This window comes from Sclerotinia sclerotiorum, genomic scaffold, assembly GCF_000146945.2.
Source record: "Sclerotinia sclerotiorum 1980 UF-70 scaffold_2 genomic scaffold, whole genome shotgun sequence".
Taxonomy (NCBI): Eukaryota; Fungi; Ascomycota; class Leotiomycetes; order Helotiales; family Sclerotiniaceae; genus Sclerotinia; species Sclerotinia sclerotiorum.
The window spans coordinates 331,938-354,015 of record NW_001820834.1 but is presented as its reverse complement, the minus strand read 5'-3'; the positions used below and the strand labels follow the sequence as shown (position 1 = coordinate 354,015).

Genomic DNA, 22,078 nt, shown 5'->3' with positions numbered 1-22,078 from the left:
TACTGACTTTTTGAAAGTGAAAAATAAAGTTTTATGAGAGGAAACAGGATCTTTAATGGCAATATTTATGGTAAAAAGTGCTGGGTGTAAAATACTCTCTGAAGTGCAAATGATAATAAAAATGACACACACCGCAGTATTAAACAAAGTTCTTGATAAAGCATGATTAATGGTATGACCATGATTCTTTCTTCTTCACATATAACTATTCATTTTCGAGTAACAATTATACAAAATAGGAGTGAAAGATTGATTGTGGCCATGGATCAGTAAATAGATATATATGCACAACTCTACCGCCCTCAATTTTCAAGTCCCTAACCCCATAGCCTTAGCGCAAACACCAAAGTAAACGAAGCTAAATTATAGGGATGGCATGATTGGCCTCTTTATCCCATATCAGCTAGTCACATCTGCGACTCTAAAACAAAAAAATCTAAGATTACCTAGCATATTATCTCTTAGATCTATAGAATCCCTAGCTCTTTCATGTAATCTTACCACTTAGTTTCCTCCCCAGAAGAGATAATGTACACAGTGTATGTCTGTCCGCACAAATAAATTTTGAATCAGGAGGGGACTGGTTTGCAGATAACCATCAGTAATATGTAATCTTACCAACCCCGGGACGAAATTCGTCGGAAATGTGTTGTTCAAGAAGCAGTGAAAAGTTATTTTTATGATGGGTGCTATTGCTATTATGAAATCTTGTATGGGAGTGGGATACCGTATATGTGCTACATTTATGAAAAGAAATCTTCTATTTTATATTTTCCAAAAGTAGTATAAGAATTTTCCTTGCTGTAGGATTCCACGAGGGTGGATTGAAATTGATATTGGTCAGGCCATAGAATTCCTCCCCTTTCGCGTGAAAATGTAAAGATCTATTGCTTCTGGTGTATAGCAGATTCGGGAGTACGTAGGATATTAAACACAATATTTTATTACTGCTAAATTGCTGCGATTTGATAATGATAAACTGGTGACCTCAGCGTTGGGAGTTAGACGGTTTCAGGACCTCCTAGGTATTGGCAATTCAGGAAAATGATTGAGCAACAGGCTAATGTATGGAATATTCTGGATTTGGATAATCGTGAGTTAGAGCCTTTCGTTTTCGTTAAAGATTTGATTACAATGATACTTGAAGTTGCTAGAACCTCTTGAAGAAAATACTGCGAACATACTCAATATGTCATAAATAGACATTTTAAGTTAAATCCACCTACCACTTTTCTACCTTATCACTAAGAGCGCCTCGAATAATGAGAAGCAAATTTCAACGTGAGCCCAATACTAGTTCCCTTGTCCGACAATTGCCAGAGGCGACAGTATATTTCTCCACGTCCAATCAACATACCTATGATCTTCGGCAGCCATGGTCTTTACAGACCATATTTATGCATCTGGAGCCTACAAGAATGTGTGGGTATATTATTACAGTAGTCTTCTCAGTACTTTCTGCTAATTCCTCTTCAAAGCTCCAGCACTCATCTGTTCACTAGGAAGATTACTATGTAAACGGTGTGAAACGTGGCGAACGGTTTGTCTCGAAGGGATCAAGAGCGATTCTGTGCTCGAATACCATTCAACGACAGCGGATCATTCTCATCACGCCCAGTGTTTGGATTGACAATGAGGGAAGATCTAGAATACATTTCGAACCATTGATGGAACGGTTGCAAAAGTTTAACAGCAACACAAGATGGGCTGACACAGATGACTTACAGAGTTATGCACTACAACCCTCGAACCACTTCTTCTACCAACTATCCACGGGCAGGCGTCGTTGTGTGATCCTCAAGAAAGCCTATATCCCGATCGATAGAAGGTTTAACTACTTTTACCCTTTTCTTCCAGCTCCCAGACAGCATCATTTCTGTTGAACCGTTCCCGATGATCGGTATATTCCTTCACTGCTTTTCTAGTAAACTCACAAACCCCGTCATTCCGTCTCAAGAGAGTCTTCGCCATGGACCATCAGACCCGGAACCCAAAGCGATCTCCAATTTCTTCTATTGGCATCACTGTGGATTACATTGTAAACCGCAATGGATCAAGGCTTCTTTCGACCCAAGCGTACGATGAATGCTGCGAAAACGGACAATCATGCTTCCAGCTCATACGTATACCTGATGAACATTACCATTTGATGGACTGAATCGGCCTGCGAGATTTATGAAGTGCAAAAGAAATAGGGAGGCTATGCTCCCACAATTGGCGACGGTGAGAGCTTTGGTATTCAGGGAGTAAGATAGATGGGGAGGTTTAAAGTAACTATACTTGACGATTCAGCTAGAAAGATGTGGGTACTGAGAACTGTTTTCGCCCTACTCTACCTTCGAAGATGAATAGATATTGATGTCCTCTAAGGTCGGTCCTCGGATAATCCTTTTAGGATGTCATTTTTTGAGCGTATATCGTTTAAGAATCAACTATGGTAATCAGACCTTTGAACCAGTCACGTGAAATTGCATACCCCAAGCGGATAAACAATTCGACTCAATTATGCTTGGCTTCTTATCCGGGTTTTCCGAGATTAGTCGCTGGAAATGCCCAAACTAAGTGCTTGGTATCATTTCATGCTTACATACGGGGTCCTAACTAAGGGAGATCATCGTACCAAGGTATGCGTATGTAGCTACGTGGGGTGGGCTATGTGGCTTTACCAAGGAGTTAATTAAGAACAAAGAAAAAGGAATTGAGAGCATGATCACCAACGACGTGAGTTAAAAAATACACTTACAAAACATCAATATCGTATCTATTTATATTCAAACGAAAAAGGTTCTCGATGGCGGTAAAGCTAACTGAATAATGATCTCCGCGCCCTGGTGGCCCCATGTATCGACCAAAGTAATAGGCCAATAGTTCCATTTTGACGCCGGGACTCGGAAGCAAAGCCCCAAAAGACTACGCTGATTTGAATTTCTCTAAGCTCATTCGGCGTCTCATTACTTATTTATTTATTTTCATCTCAAACGCATAAGCGCCATCATCAATCATCAACTACCACGTACTGTACCGTCTCTCATCTACCATCCCATCTACCATCTACCCCCTACCCTCTATCGTCTACCTACATTTCCACAGCCTTATAAAGGTAACAACTCAGCTGTCAAGAGTAGGTCGTGTGCATAATTTCCTCATCAGCTCCTTCATTTGAGTCTTACATCTGACTTGCTTGGAGAAGGAGACATTCGTCACTATTGGCCCTTGATTGATCCAATCGGTAACGTCAAGGTTGGATTCTTGGGTGTTCTTGAACTTCTTGACCTCCTTGGCAACAACACAGCCTCGAAAATCTTTCATTGCAGTGAATACGTTAATTGTTTCCTGTCTTCATACAAATACTCGAATTCTCCTTTCTCCTTTCTCCTTTACATGGGAATCCATCACGTCCTTCCTTACGACTTGATGTGATTCTTTCACGATGAATTCAATCATCCGATCTCGAAATAGTGGGAAAATGTCAATTGCAGTCATCCTTTCATATGTATTTGATTGGGTTGTCTTGATTATTGCTGCAGTTTTGGGCGCTATCTTTTCCTACCAAACGCCCAACAAACGACCCTTTTCACTTGTCGATCCTAGTATCAGCTTTCCACATCAAAATCACGAGAAAATATCAACGGCTCTGGCCGGAGTATTAGCACTCGGCCTCCCGGCACTCGTCATTCTCATCGTTACCTTTACTCTCGTTCCTGGACCGACTGTACCAAAATCTGTCCCCAAGGCTCTAATATGGAAACGGAAATTATGGGAGCTTCACGCATCTTGGCTCGGACTTGGATTATCTCTCGCCTTGGCATTTGTCATTACTAATGGAATGAAGAATCTTTTTGGTCGACCACGACCAGATTTGATCTCGAGATGTATCCCCGACGTAGCCAATATTGCTAAATATGCTGTCGGAGGTGGTAAGAGACCACAGGGAATTGTTTTAGTGCAAGCAGGGATTTGTCAACAAAAGGATAAGGATATCCTCAATGATGGATTTAGATCTTATCCTTCTGGCCATTCATCATTCTCTTCGGCGGGTCTTGTTTACCTTAGTCTTTTCCTGGCTTCCAAACTGGCCTTGACAGTTCCTTTTCTTGCACCTCGTGCATATACCACCGATACCTCGCCCTATCATTCCGCATTTCCCTCCCGCAACCCTCCACGCCATCAACGTAATGATTCTGAAATTTCCGACAAGAACGCCGAGACAGCAGCTCTCGCGTCGGGCTATAACGATGGATTAATCGCCTCACGTAATCAAGCTGCAGCACCTCCTCTCTATCTCCTCCTCATTGCCGTCATCCCCACCTTCTTAGCCGTCTACATCGCCTCAACGCGGTTTTCCGATTTCCGCCATCATGGCTTTGATATCCTATTTGGTTTCTTCATCGGTACCAGTGCTGCCATCTTCTCCTTCCGCTTCTACCATCTCCCAATTTCCCAAGGTGCAGGTTGGTCTTGGGGACCTCGAAGTCCAGATCGTGCATTTTGGGCGGGCATTGGTGTCGGTAGTTATGTAACCAGTCCCAATAGTCCCGTAGGAGGAATTCATCATCATCATGATCATAACAATAACGATACGGGCTATGAGAGCCAAATGACTCGACCAAGCGATTTAGAAGAGGGACGATTTAATAGCGTCGATGGCCAGAATAGAAATGTGAGCAATCTTGAAGTAGGGAATCGTCCTCATCTAAATCCAAATTCAAATCTGAATCCGAATCCAGCGACGGTTTAATGTTTTTCTTTTTTTTCTCTTTTTTGGGGGCTGGTTATTGGACAAAAGATTCACGTATATACATGGGTATTAACAAATCGCTTTTTGTAGGATGATATCGAACTTTTACCTAGGGCTGCACAGGGAAGAGTGGCGTAATGCGGAATGTTGATTTTTTCGGCGTTTTTATGGGTTGGGGGGTCGCGGGGGCGGGGTCGGGGGGCAGGAAAGATGAGGATGAGGATATGATAGGGAAATATGGTATAATTATGATGATGGTGCATGGTATCTCGAGGGCTGAATGAATACTGGAAAGCAATGTACTTTATTTGAAGAAGGAGCAATGTGCAATGTGCAATGTTAAAAGCGAGGTGTTTGATTTTGTAGAAGAGAAGATTATTCCTTTTTACATTTTTGTGGAATTTTGCTGTGCTTGTGTCTATCGAGGTATCTATGTATTATGCGTTGCTTGAGTGTATAAATATGAATATGGTTAATTATCTACCAACCTAGTATTCGAATCCTCATCGTCTTACTTTAATAACCCAGAGCGGAAAATTCATGGATTTTTTGCATAACGTGGTTTATCATCGAGTGGCCCATATCATCGAGTGGCCCACTTTCACCTCAATTTACACCTGTCTCTTTCAACACGCGTTTTATCAACAACCTATAATGAATTCGAATAATCAAGAAGCTCGTATACTCCTTGCTATCGAAGTTATTCATAAAGATAAAAAATTAAGCATTCGAAAGGCTGCTATGCTCTATAATATTCCTCGTACGACTCTTCGACATAGAATGGAAGGTTTACCTCTTCGTACAGAAACTCGAGCGAATCGTCATAAGATTACAGAATTAGAAGAAGAGGTGATTGTTCAATATATACTCGATATGGATTTAAGAGGATTTCCACCTAAACTAAAGAATGTGGAAGATATGGCGAATGATATTCTCGAATCGAGGGGTGCGAAACGCGTTGGGAAGCTCTGGGCGCATCGATTCGTAAAGCGTCGAATCGAATTAAAGACGCGTTTTAGTCGTGTTTATGACTTTCAAAGAGCTCTCTGTGAGGATCCTAAGCTTCTTGAAGAGTGGTTTCGACTAGTTGCGAATATGCGAGCGAAATACGGCATTTTGGACGGAGATTTCTACAATTTCGACGAAACAGGCTTTATGATGGGGATTATATGTGCAGCAATGGTAGTAACTAGTGCTGAACGAAATGGCAGAAGCAAGACAGTACAGCCAGGCAATCGAGAATGGGCTACAGCAATAATATGCGGAAATGGAGAGGGTGAAACTATTCCCCCATTTCTAGTAGTTCAAGGACAAGTTCATCTCTCCAATTGGTACACCGAAACGAATCTTCCTGCGGAATGGGCTATTAAACCTACATCTAATGGGTGGACGAATAATGAGACGGGTTTAGAATGGTTGAAACACTTCGACAAGCATACTAAGAATCGAAGAAAGGGCAAATATCGAATGTTGGTACTGGATGGGCATGAAAGCCACGAATCAGTAGCTTTTCAAGCATACTGCAAAGAGAACGATATTATATGTTTACGTTTACCACCGCATTCAAGTCATTTAACTCAACCACTTGATGTTGGCTGTTTTAGCAATCTAAAACGTTCATATGGTGGTCAAATTGATGGATTTATCAAGGCACATATCAATCATATTTCGAAGGTTGAATTCTTTATAGCTTTTAAAGCTGCATACGAGGAATCAATCACTTCTCAGAATATGAAATCAGGATTCCGAGGAACAGGTTTAATCCCATTTAATCCTGAAGCTGTACTCTCGAAATTAGATATTCGAATTCGCACACCTACCCCCCCCTCTTTCGACCTAGATCAATGGATCTCTCAAACCCCTCGCAACCCAACTGAAGCTCTTTCTCAATCAACATTAGTTAAATCTCGAATAACTCGTCATCAAGCAAGCTCTCCTACACCTATATTCGAGACTGTACTAGCTCTAGCTAAGGGTACAGAGAGATTAGCTCATGAAAACACACTTTTAAATACAGAGATTCGTACACTTCGGACAGCAAATGAAGCATTAAGCAAGCGTCGACGCGCGAAAAAAACCCAATTACGTCAAGGAGGAGTGCTCACTGGACAAGAGGCTCTTGATATATTATCTCAGCAAGAGGTTGATATTCAGATTCAACGCGATGAGCGTCAAAAAGGGGGGAATTCTAATGGGGAAGCATCTTCTAATCGATGTTGTAGTAAATGCGGAAAGACAGGACATAATGCAAGAACCTGTCAAAATAATGTAATAGATCCTAGATTATTAGATTCTTAATAGTTTCAATCAATTGATTCAATTGTTGTTGAATAATATGGGTTTGAAAGTGTAAATTGAGGTGAAAGTGGGCCACTCGATGATATGGGCCACTCGATGATAAACCACGTTATATATATAACGTGGTTTATCAGCGAGCGGGCCACTTTTACCTCAATTTATCATTTCAAACCCATATTATTTAACAACAATTAAATCAATTGATTGAAACTATCAAGAATCTAATAATCTAGGATCTATTATACTATTCTGACAAGTTCTTGAATTATGACCAGTCTTTCCACACTTACTACAGCATCGACTAGTAGATGATTCCCTATTAGAATTTTCCCCCATTTTGACGCTCGTCACATTGAATCTGATTATCAATCTCTTGTTGTGATAATATATCTTCAGCTTCTTATCTAATAAGTACTCCTCCATTACATAGTTGAATTTTTTTGGCGCGTCGACATTTACTTAATACCTCATTTGCTCTTTGAAGCATACGATTCTCAGCACTCAAAAGTGTAACTTTATATGCTAATCTCTCTGTACCTTTAACTAAAGCTTGTACAGTCTCAAATATAGGTGTAGAAAAGCTTGATTAATGACGAGCCATTCGAGCTTTTACTAAAGTTGATTGTAAGAGAGTCTCAGTTGGATTATGAGGGGTTTAAGAGATCCAGGAGTTGGTAAGTTCCAAAGAGGTAGATGAAGGGATAGAAGTACAAATCCTAATATCTAGTTTTGAGATTATAGATTGAGGATCGAATGGTATTAGATCTGCTCCTCGAAAACTAGCTTTCATATTCTGAATAGTAAATGATTGTAAATATGCAGTTTTGAAGACTATAAAGAATTCAACCTTGGTGATATAATTGATATGAGCTTTGATAAATCCTTCAATTTGATAACCATATGGACGTTTGAGTACGCCAAAACACTCAACATCGAGTGGTTGAATTAAATGACTTAAATGTGGTGTTACGTGACGGTTGTTACCCACTAGTGGCTCACGTGCACTAGCCCTGTATATAAAGACCTTCTTACTTAGAATCTTCTTAGTTCTTTAGTTTTAGATTCTAAGTAATTGAATTGACTCCGTTTACGACTTTTCCGTCACATGTGGTAGTAATTTGAGGCATATAATATCATTTGATTTGCAATATAATTGAAAAGGTATTGATTCATAACTTTCGTATCTATTCAATACTAGCATTCGATATTTGCCCTTCCTTTGACGAATAGTATGTTTATCGAAATGCTTTAACCATTCTAACCCTGTCTCATTATTCGTCCATCCATTGGAAGTAGGTTTAATAGCCCAATCCGCAGGAAAATCGGTTTCGGTATACCAATTGGAAAGATGAACTTGTCCTTGAACTACTGTTGACCTCCTAGGATCTTGGCAGCATATGCATATATATTGCATGATGCATATAAGGAGCAAACAAAACTCAACTTTTAATTCATTCTTTCCTTTTTGGTATACTGTTTGTTTGCTTTCAATATTTTGATTTCAAAGCACTTTAATTCCGAAGGCCGAATACCTAAGCCTATTCCTTCATTTTTTGAATATATACTCGCAGCTTAACTGCTTAGCTAGAGAATCAATCAATTCAATCTGATGCTCTTTCTGGTCTCAATAAACCCAATATCTTTGTATCTCGCGATTCAAGGATATAATTCGCTATATTTTCTATACCATTTAATTTAGATATAAACCTTCTTTTATCTATATCGATTATATATTGAATAAGCATTTCCTCTTCTAATTTGGTCAAATTATAACCATTTGCTGGAAATTCGATACAAAAGGTAGAACTATCTATTTTGTACTGAATCTTTGTATATAGGATATTATATAGTTTAATAGCCTTCCAAATACTTAATTTTTGGTCTTTATTGATAGCTACGATAGCTAAAAGTATTCGACCTTCTTGGTTATTCGATTCAATAATATATTGTTGATAAATCGCGTATTGAAGTTGAAAGATATAAATTGAGGTAAAAGTGGCTCGCTTGGTGATATGGCCCGCTCGCTGATAAACCACGTTATATAAATTTAAAATAAAGACCTTATGTAAGATAATGAGATAATGAGATATCAATAGCTAATACTAATTAATTATTAAGATTAGAATATGTATGAGAATTATATGTTGATATTGGAAGGGTTTGTTGGTGTTGGGCCCCGTGGGGAGGGGGGGGGGGGAGTTGAGATGAAGTGGGAAGGATGAAGGATGAAGGGGGAAAGGGGAAAGGGGAAAGTATGGTTTGTAGATTATTGTTTACTGGTGGGTTTGGATATAGTGTTTGGATGTAGTGTTTAGATAGATTATAGATGGATGTAGGTTTATATTAATATCATTTTCTTTTTAGCGATTCTTTCTTTGAGGGTTGGGATTGATATTTAATGCTGTTAAAATCCACGAAAGCAAATAGCTGTCTCCAAATGAACCAGGAGCCTCGGATACGCTATCTGAGTTTCGAGTTTGATGTGGGCATTGCATTATATGAGAAGTTTGATTAGTTCTTTACAAAGCTCAACGTGGGTTATATGAAAGAAGCACAAGGTTACTTGAAAAGACTTTACTTAATATCTCTTCTACCTATTTCCCGATAATTTTGTTTCAAAGAAGATAAGGGATGTATATAAATGGAGGATTATCCACGAGTTGGAAGGAAGAGGTGGAGATCTTAACCTGGCGGAGGATAGTTATGTATGAGATTAGTATTTGATGCAGAAATTCTAACAGGTATTGAGTCGAATACAGATGCATCTCTGGCATTAATGAATCTTACTCCTCTCCTCTATGACAAAAGATCGCGGGGTATAGTGGAAAACTAGAGACCCTTGAGGAAATATAGAGATATCCTCAAATCGGGAGTATATTTTCCTACTCGGTCAAACGCAAGGTTGTGGGCTAGTCTTTTAATATCTTTACATACGGAACTTTTGTATAATTACCTGCCCCGCCGCTAATTATATCATAAGTCCTTGCGTGAACAGAGCCTGAAATCGCTTTGAGTACACTGGAGTTCAGTGAGGTGTTTGGTTTGAATAGACCACTAGAATATTGGCTGAGGATCCATTAATGAATCAATCACCTAGGAGAGTACTTCCTAGATGTTTCTGATGGATTAGAGCTCCTCCTAACGACTTCAAAAGTCTGAATAAATGGCCTTCCCAAGCCCGTTAGCATCAAGTGGTCTTGAGAGATTGTGTTTGGTTTTATCAATAGAGAAAGCATTCTGTATTTTTGCAGAAAATCAAGAATTTGGTAGAGTTTTCGTAGCTTTCAGGTTCCCTGAAAGATTTAAACGGTACAAACTGGGGTGGATCAATAAGTAGTATCCATAAATTCCACTCACTGTGTTATGGCGGCGATGAAATTGTTACTAGCACGATAAAGGTATGCGCCATCAATACGCCAGCACTACGCATAAAAAACCCGCTGATTACGGATGAAAGGTACGCCGTATATCAAGCGCGGAAAGAACCCAACACTGGCATGCCCAAAAGTTTATGACAGTATCGAGATATGTCAGGGGGTAATGGCTTGGATTGAGACTTAATTTTGCGTGAGTCTTGGACATCGTAGATTTAAGCAAGTCCAGATATTGAACCCCTGGTGAAGCCTAGGAATAGACTTACTTGAGTGGGCTCTGGCTAGCTAAGCTCATCCTTAATTCATGCTGCTGGAGACTTTCGATGTGGTCTGATCATGACGATGGAGAATTCATGTTTCTACAACCTTGTTGTATCATCTTAAAAGTGTCTCTCCTTGTGTATTCCTATATGTAATCTACATCAAACCATTGAGATAGACCAATTGTAAATATGGCTCGGAACCTGTACTCGTTGGTATATAATATACAGTTACAAAAGATGTTCTTAACATGGACATTGAAGACAATACAATGGAGGAAGTCATTGATCATGATGACTGAGAGTTTTACCTCTAATGGTTAATGTTTCGATAGCTCATTAAAACGTAGCATCAAGGACGGAGCTTTCGGATTTCTATTATAAGTTTCTGAGCCACCGAAGAGTTAACACTAGATAAATCTTTGAGTCTAAGAGATGAATAAATCATATGGCTGGTGCTTTTAAAGGCCAGTCTTCCACATTTTATTACTATGTGAATGTTGGATGATGATGTAGGTTCCGAACTTTCGACTTTGGTTAATGGAAATTTGCACAGCGATGGTGATGTGGTTGATATAGATACATCGTGGACATACATGGCTGTATATGGACTGCTAAATCAAGGTGTAACACCCATCTTATTGCGTGTACATGCTCATTCTCGTGCTCAGATTTGAACAATTTGTGTAACAATGTAGCATTGGAAGTGCAGTTCCCATGGACTCAAGAGAGATGAACATCCCCTGAGCTAGCCGAACCCCCATATAAACCCACTGACCCACAACACAACACGATAAGTGGATGGAACATGAAATTCTCTAATTATGATAGGATCAGAAGATTCCTCTGAAAGGCTCCCACATTTCTCGTTCCACAGAGCTGGAAATTTTTCTCGCTTTTTATTCAACTACCCCACCACTGAACTAAAATTTTAACGTTCTACCTTCAGAAGGCGACTCAATCTCACAGCTCAAAACCCACATCGTATAGAAAGACGATTTCCAGATCTTTTGATGCATAAGGGGAACCACTAAAAGCTATTCATTCCAGTTACAAACCCCAAATTCCATTTGCCTCCTGACACCTCCCTACTCTCACAGAAACCTGAAAATATATCCCCACCACGAAAAAGTGCAAAAAGAAAAGTTATATTCTAGCAAGTCCCAGTTTCGATCTGGGGACCTCCGGGTTATGAGCCCGGCGCGCTTCCACTGCGCCAACTTGCTTTAAATTGGATTGATTGTTCCAATTGGATGAGAGAGAGATGCCAATTTGAATCTATATTATTCATTTTGTTAGACATGAAAAGATGGTAAATTGCAAGAGGAAAAATGGATCGTGGGTTGGTGCACGTGGTGGGGAACGAGGTGCAGGGCTAGCCCGGAACACACAATTCTTGAAGGTATACTCGAGTACATCGATATCACACCCTCAAAATTTTGATCGCCAAAATATAAAACATCTAGGGAGTATACATCTCAAATTTCATGAGGAAACAACTCAGACACCTGGCGAAAAAAAAAAGTACATAATGATTTCATCACCGAAAAGTTCCAAAAAGATATTGCAACAACGGCGAATTGAACGCCGACCTCCACCTTGGAAGGGTGGAATCCTAACCATTGGACTATTGAAGCTGAGTATGTTGATTAATTGATTGTAAGTAGCATGAGCGTCTGACATTATATTAACATTTTTCTCCCAGTTGAAGGGTGGGGGTTTGTGGAGCCATATCATGGTGGAAGCGAGGAGAGCGGGTCTTACTGGGAGGGTTTCCACTCTGTCCTGCTACCTCCGACAAGGACGGAAGTTATTTCTCTTTTGTTAGGAAAGCTATTCTATTAGTAAAGTTGTTGGTAAGATATAGTTCTGCATAAATATACTGATTTCACGCTCAATCAGTCATATCTAGACCGCTTGACATATCCGAGCCTCTATATGTGATATAGTATCAGACCTCGCATGCTACTCACAATACCATCCACAAGTGTACATATCCATAATTCTAGCATTGTATACTCAGTACAAGCAAATCTATCTAACTCCCCTGTAAATCCTCAGACCCATCTTCATTCTCCCATACCTCCAACTCCCAACCTCACAACACCCTTAACTTCAAGCTAAAGTTCACCAACCGGCAATCCATCACCCTCTCTATAATTCGCATAAATATCCACCTCATCATACCCTTCCAATTCCTTCTCTCTATCCGAAAAATCAAACGTATCCATATAATCCCCATGCCATTTTTCCGCCCAATCCCTCAACGCATCCCAATCCATACATTTTTTTATTCGGTTGCGTCCAATCTGATTTACCATGTCCTGCAATATTGGGTACTAGTATATAAGCTGGGTTACACATGATGTATTGACGAATGCGATCGAAACAATGGTAGGGATGATCTGCTGGGGGAAGAAATGGTGCGAGTGGTAGGTTATAATCGTAGGAATGGTAGAGGCTGCGGAGCATACGCTGTTTTGTATTAGAGGGGGTTGGAAAAAGAGAAGGACTTTCAAAGAATAGAGGGAAAGTAATGAGAGAACGTACGAGACAATACAGAACATGATAAGATTCAATGAAATAAATATGTTTGGATTCCTTGTCACCATCGTACAGGTGGGTTGTGGTAGACTCTGGGATATTATTGGCTTCTACATATGATTGAGGTAAAGCTACGACACCATGGCCTGGTAGAATTTTATGCCAAGCTTTATTCCCATCAGAGATATTGCGTGAAGTGAAGCGACTGGTGCGAGAAATATGACGGGTTTGGGAGCGCTCGAGACTAAGTTCGGGAATCTCTAGATCAATCATAGATTATTAGTATCACAATGATTCTTGGAGCTACTGCGCATTCAAAGTAAAGGTGTAAGGGATAACTACCTGGTGAAGCAAGACATTCTTTGAATGATCTAGAACCCAATGATACAATAAAAACTGATTGTAAGACATTTAGCAAAATCAAGAAGATAATTGATATGCCCATAAAATTCTTGAAGAAAAACTTCGACTTTGAAGGAGTGAAAGACGATTTTTCGAGAGAAGTCCCTTACTAAACTCGCTGTCCGCGCTTTTCGGTTCATTATATCCCGTAGGCCACGTTTCGGAAGATCTACGATGATAAAATACTCCCGAGGATGGAGAATCTATATCTGTGGCTGGTATCATTGTATATGAAGATACCAAGAACTTTGGCGGGATGATCGAAGAGTTTGGTATGGATGATGGAGGAAAAACTAGGTGACAAGCATTTGCCAAGTTATATTGGATTTAAATTATAGAGGTAGGATAGTGACAAAGAATATACCAGCTTCCAGGTGGAAGGGTAGTTGCCGTGTTGATTATACAAAGAGATACTATGGGAATATAATGAAAAGGGGTCTCAATGGGAGAAATAAGCGAGCTCGAATTTTTGTACCGACATATTATCATAAGGGAGTCCAAACTGAAATCTATTGCTAACCTCTTATCATGTACCATATCGTACCACCTCGTACCTTTGAAGGAGTAGAAAGCTCTCTAGCTGTTTTTGAAAGACTAGAAAGTTCAAAGAATTGGACTAATAGATTGTATTGCTTCGCTCTTGCTTAAAATCTCCTTGTCACAAGACAGAAAAATTTAAGTAAAACATTGGTGCTTATCGTATTTTAAGCTTTCTTGCCTCTCCTCTTAGGCAGAGAAGATGGCACACTAGTGCCCCATACTTTAAAGAAATGAGCTTTGCCAGCAGTGGAACTTGAGACCGAAATTGGTTGGCGATATCATCTCATTTTGACATAGAAAAGACTTCCTATGTATGATTATCACACTCCTGTAATAACAGAAAACATTTGAATAGCGACACGGAGAAGGTCCGGACTGTGAAAGCTTTTATCAAAGCAAGCGCTCGAAGATGGAAGTATGGAAGAGTAAGCATCTGAAGAAATTGTTTCGTTTGATGGGGTTTTGTAACGAAGGGCCTTCCAGAGTGGGAAGCTCATACTTTTAAATCTTGAGCAACCTATAGCTGCGGGATCAGACTCTAATGGCACGTCGTCTGAACGCAACCTTTGATCGAACTATTTCGGTATTTTTTATCCCCGTCAATTTTTTAGTGCAAGAATCGGGTCTATACGATAATTTTTCCCTTCATTTTCGAATGTTGTGAGGATGATGGTTATTTGTCATTAAAATTTCTCAGCTCCTATATCCAAACTACGCGCGAAACGACGCGCGAACTGCTGAATTCGATGCTCGCGGAACTAATTGGGCCATAGTTAAGAATCATTAAATCCCTAAGTAGCTGTAACAGCGCGTTGCCTGTACATGCGGTCAACAGCTTGCGATAACTCATTTCCACTGCGTTTTTCTCAATGATGTGATCTAAACTCTTGGACTGTGATTTGCACAGTGATCTACGTCGCTTGTATGAAGTTTTTGCTCGAAAGGAACAAGCTCGTAGCTTTTCATGAATTGGGAAATCATTACAAGACATGACATCTGTATTCCATACACATCAGAACCTGAATCCTATGTCATGAAGACATAGGTACAACTCCGTGTAGTGGAGCAAAAGTATTATTCCAATCCTCCTCATGCAGAACTGACTTACTATCCAAGCTTAGACATTGAAGGAGTATATACGTACTGACAACAAATACTTTCAGCCTTATGGACAAGAGTTTAAAACAAGGTTCCAATTGAAAGGTGAATATAAATCACAAGATTAAGCAAAATGGAAGGTAAATTGTTAGTGAATGTCTGAAGCGAGAAAAGATATCTTCTTAAAACCAAGATTCTATACTTTTCAGCTTCCATCCATGGTCAACTCACCTTGATCGTCTTCTCAAGAAAACAAGTCGGGTCGATCACCACAAAAGTCCAAAAGGCAGATCGGACACCATGGAGGCGACCAATTCCAATCCAAGTCTACCATTGAATTCGATCGACTCAAATCAGGTGTTCCGACCAGACGCCTTCTTCTGGCGACGTACTAATTCTCCCGACTACGCCAATCTCAACCAAATTCTTACTTTAACCTTGATCATCAAAGATGTCCATACTATCAAAGATGAAGACGTTGGCAAATTTCTGAAACTTTTTGGCGCACAGTACCTTCCATATCTTATAGGAGAATGCGACAATGACCCGTTGTCTCCATATGCCTTATGGGTCTTAATTGGTGGTGCGGAAGACAGCAGGTCATCTTGGCAGGCAAGGGTAGACGCCAAGTTCTATCGCACTCTGTTGGATGACCATAGAGGATCCGAGTTCGATCTTAAATTCAAAGAATTCCTACAAAAGAACTGCCAATTTCTTCTCGAACTCTGTAAGAAGCCTGCAAGACCCGAAGCAGCCCCAGACGCACACACTCACGAACCTTGAGCTCCCACTCGTCCTCATTGATCGGGCACTTGAAGCCAAATCCAAGTCGTTTGCCCCTAGGAACGCCCCCGAAACCAAGATAGGAACGGATTTCAAGGATGAAGCGTTTGAAAAGCTATCGGAGTTGCTTGGATCAGTCAAGTCAGTAATCGAAGTTGTGTCCAACGGCGACAGAAAGCTAGTATCCAATAGCCTCGAACAATCAAACAAGGAGAGGAAAGATGCACCAGAGTAGAATATCGATATTTGTTTCGCCTGGGGGAGCTGTCCATAAAGGTTCCAAGTACTTCAAAAGGCATGATGGCATAGTTCTCTTTTCGTGCAAACTTACTGATTCGATCACAGGAACCACTTGGAAACGAGTGACTGTTTATCGCCCAGAGGAACAATGAAATAATGTCGTAAGGGATGTCGTTGGATGCACGCGGATGGGAGTTTGTGCGGTGCTTTTCTTCTGATAGTGGGCTTGCAGGAAATAAACATGCGAAAACAATATGACCAATGACACGGCAAATACCAATGAAGGCATAAAGCTACATACAATGAACTTCAGCTGTAACATCGGACATATAATCGTGGCAATGCAGTGAAAAGAAAAAGCAATGGAAACGCAAACTCATCTCTTACAATGCTCAGTACAAGTAAAGTGAAAGTAAAAGCTAGTGAATGTCTACTGACTCAAGGAACCTTCTACCCACTAGGGACTTGTAGACTTCTCAACTTCGATCCAAAATTGACTCTTTCTCAAGGCAACAACTCAATCCCCTTCTTCAGCTACCACTCCCAACCCATGTAGCAAATCTCCCATTACCTCCTCCAATAAATAAGAGATCTCCCACTTCTCAGCACATCCAAACCTGCAACAAATTTCATGGCGACCAACAACATGACTACCATAGCTACCGCCCACATGACTCCACAACCGGAGATCGTACTTAACGCCACAATGCTAGAAGTATGCGAAGATTTCCTGTCAAGGAACCTTCCCAAAGAACAATACCTATTTGGGCCATGTTCTTTCCTTGACCTCGGTTGTCCTAAGTCGGGTCAAATTCTCCGACGAGAATCAACTTTTGACATTCATGGGCGCGACTTATCTTCCCTACTTACTTAGGGAGCGAAGGAACAACCCACTATCACCATATGAATTATGGTAAGGCTTGGGATTTCATGATAGCAGCAAAGTTGATAACAGATTAAACGTCAACAGAATGCTAGATTTCCACATCGGGACCCCGTTTGATCTTGCTTTCAAGGCTCATTTGAAGGAAAATTGCAAATTCGTTGTCGACCTCTGCACAAAAAAGCCAAATTGCCAACATTTCGAGCTGCTTCCTGTTCCTGTTCCTAACCTTGAGCTTCAGCTCGTCTTAGTCGACCGGGTACTTGAAACCAAGGATAAGGATGGCGAAAGCAAGAAACGAAAGCTTTCACACTCGGGCGTGAAGGTCCAGTAGATAATATGTATGGCCAATTTTCACTCTTTTCCTCTAGCAACGGGTACCATTCATACCTTTTTCAACTTTGCTACATGATTGACCGTACTAACACATGAAATTTTAGTTTTCAAGATCTTCGGAAAGATCCCCCAATGACTCAAGACTTCATAAGTTGAGCACTTCTCTTTCAAAAGGTACGATATAAAAATACACCTCAAGGCAAAAGCCCAGCTAATTTGCAACACCATTAGACAACTTGAAACGAACAGGCAATGGACACGGCGAGAAACTCAATCTGGGCTATTATATAGCAACAGGGCTGCGTAATTTATGACGGAGCAGTGATATGTTTGGGCAGGGTTGAGACATGCTTTGCACTTGCTTGATAACTCTCCACTTCAGGTTAACTTCATGCTTCTTCGACATGATAGCAATAATAAAATCAGAAGGAGATATTACAATGCCACAGCCAGGTAGTGAACAGATGAAACAGGAATACCATGATACGGGATGAACTATGAAATCAGGCAAGTATTGCATTTCCACCTCGAGGTGGACAGAAACTAATCCTTGCCACCATCTCATCCATTCTTCCTAAACGCCAACAAATCCTCCAACTCCCAAGCCATTATGCATATCATCGTATCTTCTGTCATAACTGCAGTAATGCTAGCATGTAGCAAGCTCATCCTCCGGCGCAGCCCACCATCCAGTTGCGAAGATCTTCCAATACGTAACCATGAATTCTTCGTAGCTCCCTAATTCTTCACCAACGGATCACCATATTTCTCTATCATCCACATTAGCCTTCTATTTTCTTCCCCTCCACAACCAGTAAGGGTTGTGAAAAATAACTCACTGCCATCCCAATTCTTATCAACTAACGCATCCCAAGCCCTATCATACTCCTCTCTAAACTTCTTCGAAGACCACGAACTACCCGGCGACCCATGATTAATCTTATCCTGAGGGGCCGCACTCTTCGAGGGAGTCGTAGCGGGCGTATCAGAGAAACTATGGTTATTGGCGTAGAGATCGGGTGGGGAATCCGGAGCTTCCATCATGAGGTCTTCTTGGTGGGATTCTTGATGGGGTTCTTGGTGCGACGAAAGTTCGGCGTCGGTGCTTGAGGCTGGCGGTTGTTGATCTGCTGGAAAGTAGTAAGATATTTGGTTTTTGGGATTGAGGGTCGAGGATGGTGGATGGGAATGGGAATGGTTATTTACTTACCTGCTGATTCTTGGGCCGACATTTCGGTGAGTTTTATGCGACCGTACTAATAGTCGATTAAAAGAAGATATTCGTCTTATACTATTACTAGGACGGGTGAAGTGAATTGATTTAAAGATGGTGATAAGTAAAGCTTCAAGTAAACACCCCACAGCCTTGTCATGCAGCCAAGTCGTGATGGCAGGGCTGTTACACAGTTAGCGTAATCCACCGCAAGCCACATCCCTTGCAAACTCAAAAAGTACCACCCCTCCCTTTTCATTACCTCTCCACTCTTCACACCTTCCTCAATTCTTCAAATATTAATCAATACATAGAACAAAAGATTCTCTAACAGAATATGAGCAAAAAATCAGCAATTCCCAGTGCCTGGGACGACGATTGGGAAACTCAAGCCGACGCATGGGAATCCGCACCACCATCAAAAAGTAAAGTGATCGAGGAAGAGCCCAAAATATCCAAGGCGGAACGATTAGCAAAACACGCGGAGATTAACAAGAAGATCTGGGAATCTGCGTATGTTACATTCTACGTCTACAATGTCCTTGCATATCAACTGTCCGCTTTAAACAACTAATACGATTCATCCATAGCGAAACACCAGGCGGTCTCTCAGAAGAATTCCCCTTTCTTCCACCTAATCTCGCCAAACCTGTTCCATTAGCTACACCGTACAAGGCACCTCTTACACTTCTCTCTCGTAAACCGGCACCTAGAACCATCACCAAAATAGATCCTCGAACTGGTAAAACGATCACCATTGAAGCAGAAGAGGAAGAGGAGGTTATTGTCACAGGACCAACTGCCGAAGAGTTGCGCGAAAAGACACAACGTGAGCGTGAGGAAAAGCAGAAGAAATACGATGAAGCCAGAGCCAGGATTCTAGGGACCAATTCTGCGCCAAGAAGTAATTCTGGAAATGGGAGGGGAGGTAGTGGCAGTAATAGTCCGAGGAATGGGACACCGCCTCTACAGGGAAGGGGAAGGGGCAGAGGAAACGATATCCGGAGACCAGATAGTAGGCCAGATAGTAGGTCTGGACAGAAGGAATTATTCGATCCAAACTATACGCCTAAGCCGGGGTCGATCACAACACAGAAGACATCTAGAAATGGGGAAGGATCACGATCAAATTCGGGCACATCTACACCAATTTCACGAGAGAATGAACAAGTTATTCGAGCTCCAAGGGGACCTGATGCAACAGGTAAAGGATTTGGATTCGCAAATCGAGGTGGTAAAATGAGTTGATTTTCTGCTCTAGAGTCACCAACTACCAACCTCCGCCAATTTTACCGGCGATTTCTATTACTCTTTCGGCATCCCCGACATTTTTGCCAACATCACTAACAACCTCCCGGTATGTCGTATACACCAATCTTTCCAGATCTAGGCCCGTGGTTGCCGCCCAATGCGATAGAGTATCTTTGATGTATGATGGTGAGATCCCTTCAACTAAATCATTACGGTCATCAACACTCGATGACTCCACATTATCTTCTCCAGAGAAGTATGCCTCATCAACTTGAGCCAGCCACATTTTTTGTTCTTGTGGACCGGCTTTCGCATCGCCTTCCAACCGGCTAGTATTTATTGGATCATCAACCTTGATCTGACCACCCCCGTTGGTACAACCACCTGGACATGCCATAACTTCAACATAACTATAATCGGGACCGGAAGCTTTACCATTTGGCCGCCTAGCGCTTCCGATAGGTTTACCACCAGGCATTCGAGACGGCTTTGCTGGCTTTAGTCGTCGGACAAGATTTTGAATATTTCGGAATCCATAATATCTGGCTGCCTTTAACAGTATCTCACCGTTTTCTGCGACAACAGTATAATCCACAACATCTACGTTTCGACCTTTAATCGTTTGGATGGATGATCCTTTATGCTGGGATGCAAAATAATGGAGGGCATAATGAAGATTTCCACCGGAAGTACCAGCGTCGCGGTTACCGTTGCCGCTACCTTTGCGATTGGATGGGAAGAGAAAAGAGTCTATTTTTGTATCTGGGAACGGTATGCGTGAGGATGTAGGTATTGGAGTCCGAGGTAATTTGGAAAATTCGATGCCTCTGGAATCTGCGAGCATGAGTAACTCCTTGCTTGTGATAACAGAATCGACATCTCTAACGCCCCTAGTTCCTGTTCCTTCCCAAACAGCGTCGGTCAATTCCTCTCGACTAGCTTCCAGCTTTTTATCGAAACATGGCATAACAGCTACATGCCATATCCTATCAGGTGAAATACCAAGTTTTCGACTTAAAGTCGTCTTTATAAGAGTTCCCATCAATGCTTGTGGTGATTTCATCCGTGATAAATGAGGTAAAACGTGTGGATGTGTCTTTTCGGCGTAGCATACCCATCCAGGACAAGAAGATGTCAGGACTGGTTTCTTAGATCCGGTGTCTGTCATAGACGCTATTACTTCCTCAGCTCCAAGTACTAAACATGCCTCTCTCGTAATATTTGTATCCACAACCCATTGAAATGCATTCCTATAAACCGCCCTGTTCTTTATTCCTTTTGGCCCGCTAAGTAAGTGTTCAATCATATAGCCTGCTTCTCGTTCGGTAACTCCAAAAGTGGCAGCAATACTCGCTCGTGATTGCGGACTGACACTTGCGACATATATTTTCCCTCCTTGTTCTACTCCTTCCACCTTTATACCTGTCCCTGTCGCATTTTTATATAGGCGAAGACCAGGCGCTGAATCTAATTGTGATAATACTTCGGCATGCGATTGTAAAGATACAAGGACAGCTTCCGCAGAAGTGACGCATCCTGAACATGCGAGACAATCCGTGAGTGATATCTGGGCGGGGGGTAAATCGGAAGGAAGAGGGGCATCGGTATTGAAGGATATTTCGAGTTCCTGAAGAAAATGTTAGGATTGGGACGATAGGGAAAGAATGAAAATGAATATACATACATTATCCGCAGAAGGTTTTGCAGCTGGTAAAGTTTCGACGGGTTTTATACATGCGACTCCTGGGGAAATGAAATCATTTAAATCGTCTGCGGAGAGAATTGCGCTCATGATTCTTGACGGGTTTGCGAACGCTGGATGCGCCGCTCTTTTGTTTCGGGATTGGAGTTCTTATGTATGTATGAGATGTATGATTGATATGTATACAATATATTCGAGTTTTCGATTGAAGTAAAAATGGTAGAATGATATTATCTAAATATCGGAGATGTATGAATAAATTCTAGAGATAGATGGAGATGAAACTTAGTTATTGGGACAAAAAATTAAAAGATTGTAAATCATTGACAATCATTGACAATCACAATTGAGATAATTCGTCGAAAATGCATTGCGAAGATCGGAGCACGGAGAATGGAGATGGTGGCGTTGACTAG

The 22,078-nt window shown here is 41.2% G+C and overlaps 9 protein-coding genes and 2 non-coding genes across 11 annotated transcripts; 5 read left to right on the top strand and 6 right to left on the bottom strand.

Annotated features, from left to right (window-relative positions):
• Nucleotides 1-1,969: 1,969 nt before the first annotated feature.
• Nucleotides 1,970-4,876, top strand: SS1G_01210 (hypothetical protein; the record flags this gene model as incomplete). Its single annotated transcript, XM_001596966.1, has 5 exons — nt 1,970-2,076; nt 2,607-2,721; nt 3,151-3,313; nt 3,528-4,660; nt 4,829-4,876. The coding sequence occupies 5 exons, from the start codon at nt 1,970-1,972 to the stop codon at nt 4,874-4,876; spliced, it is 1,566 nt and encodes a 521-aa protein (XP_001597016.1).
• A 516-nt stretch (nt 4,877-5,392) lies between these two features.
• On the top strand, nt 5,393-7,036 carry SS1G_01209 (hypothetical protein; the record flags this gene model as incomplete). The annotated part of the gene is made up of 1 exon (XM_001596965.1): nt 5,393-7,036. One exon carries the CDS (start codon nt 5,393-5,395, stop codon nt 7,034-7,036), a length of 1,644 nt encoding a protein of 547 aa, XP_001597015.1.
• Nucleotides 7,037-8,123: 1,087 nt separating this feature from the next.
• Nucleotides 8,124-8,450, bottom strand: SS1G_01208 (hypothetical protein; the record flags this gene model as incomplete). Its single annotated transcript, XM_001596964.1, has 1 exon — nt 8,124-8,450. One exon carries the CDS (start codon nt 8,448-8,450, stop codon nt 8,124-8,126), a length of 327 nt encoding a protein of 108 aa, XP_001597014.1.
• Nucleotides 8,451-10,291: 1,841 nt separating this feature from the next.
• Nucleotides 10,292-10,618, bottom strand: SS1G_01207 (predicted protein; the record flags this gene model as incomplete). The annotated part of the gene is made up of 3 exons (XM_001596963.1): nt 10,292-10,352; nt 10,394-10,458; nt 10,553-10,618. 3 exons carry the CDS (start codon nt 10,616-10,618, stop codon nt 10,292-10,294), a joined length of 192 nt encoding a protein of 63 aa, XP_001597013.1.
• Nucleotides 10,619-11,824: 1,206 nt separating this feature from the next.
• On the bottom strand, nt 11,825-11,896 carry SS1G_14672. Its single transcript has one exon. It is a non-coding gene; the product is annotated as a tRNA-Met (tRNA).
• A 339-nt stretch (nt 11,897-12,235) lies between these two features.
• SS1G_14579 lies at nt 12,236-12,307 on the bottom strand. Its single transcript has one exon. It is a non-coding gene; the product is annotated as a tRNA-Gly (tRNA).
• A 3,247-nt stretch (nt 12,308-15,554) lies between these two features.
• Nucleotides 15,555-16,037, top strand: SS1G_01205 (predicted protein; the record flags this gene model as incomplete). The annotated part of the gene is made up of 1 exon (XM_001596962.1): nt 15,555-16,037. One exon carries the CDS (start codon nt 15,555-15,557, stop codon nt 16,035-16,037), a length of 483 nt encoding a protein of 160 aa, XP_001597012.1.
• An 886-nt stretch (nt 16,038-16,923) lies between these two features.
• Nucleotides 16,924-17,652, top strand: SS1G_01204 (predicted protein; the record flags this gene model as incomplete). Its single annotated transcript, XM_001596961.1, has 3 exons — nt 16,924-16,992; nt 17,402-17,490; nt 17,601-17,652. The coding sequence occupies 3 exons, from the start codon at nt 16,924-16,926 to the stop codon at nt 17,650-17,652; spliced, it is 210 nt and encodes a 69-aa protein (XP_001597011.1).
• Nucleotides 17,653-18,234: 582 nt separating this feature from the next.
• SS1G_01203 (predicted protein) lies at nt 18,235-18,728 on the bottom strand (the record flags this gene model as incomplete). The annotated part of the gene is made up of 3 exons (XM_001596960.1): nt 18,235-18,266; nt 18,336-18,626; nt 18,707-18,728. The coding sequence occupies 3 exons, from the start codon at nt 18,726-18,728 to the stop codon at nt 18,235-18,237; spliced, it is 345 nt and encodes a 114-aa protein (XP_001597010.1).
• A 318-nt stretch (nt 18,729-19,046) lies between these two features.
• SS1G_01202 (predicted protein) lies at nt 19,047-19,592 on the top strand (the record flags this gene model as incomplete). Its single annotated transcript, XM_001596959.1, has 3 exons — nt 19,047-19,222; nt 19,300-19,544; nt 19,585-19,592. 3 exons carry the CDS (start codon nt 19,047-19,049, stop codon nt 19,590-19,592), a joined length of 429 nt encoding a protein of 142 aa, XP_001597009.1.
• A 387-nt stretch (nt 19,593-19,979) lies between these two features.
• On the bottom strand, nt 19,980-21,752 carry SS1G_01201 (hypothetical protein; the record flags this gene model as incomplete). Its single annotated transcript, XM_001596958.1, has 2 exons — nt 19,980-21,587; nt 21,645-21,752. 2 exons carry the CDS (start codon nt 21,750-21,752, stop codon nt 19,980-19,982), a joined length of 1,716 nt encoding a protein of 571 aa, XP_001597008.1.
• Nucleotides 21,753-22,078: the final 326 nt, after the last annotated feature.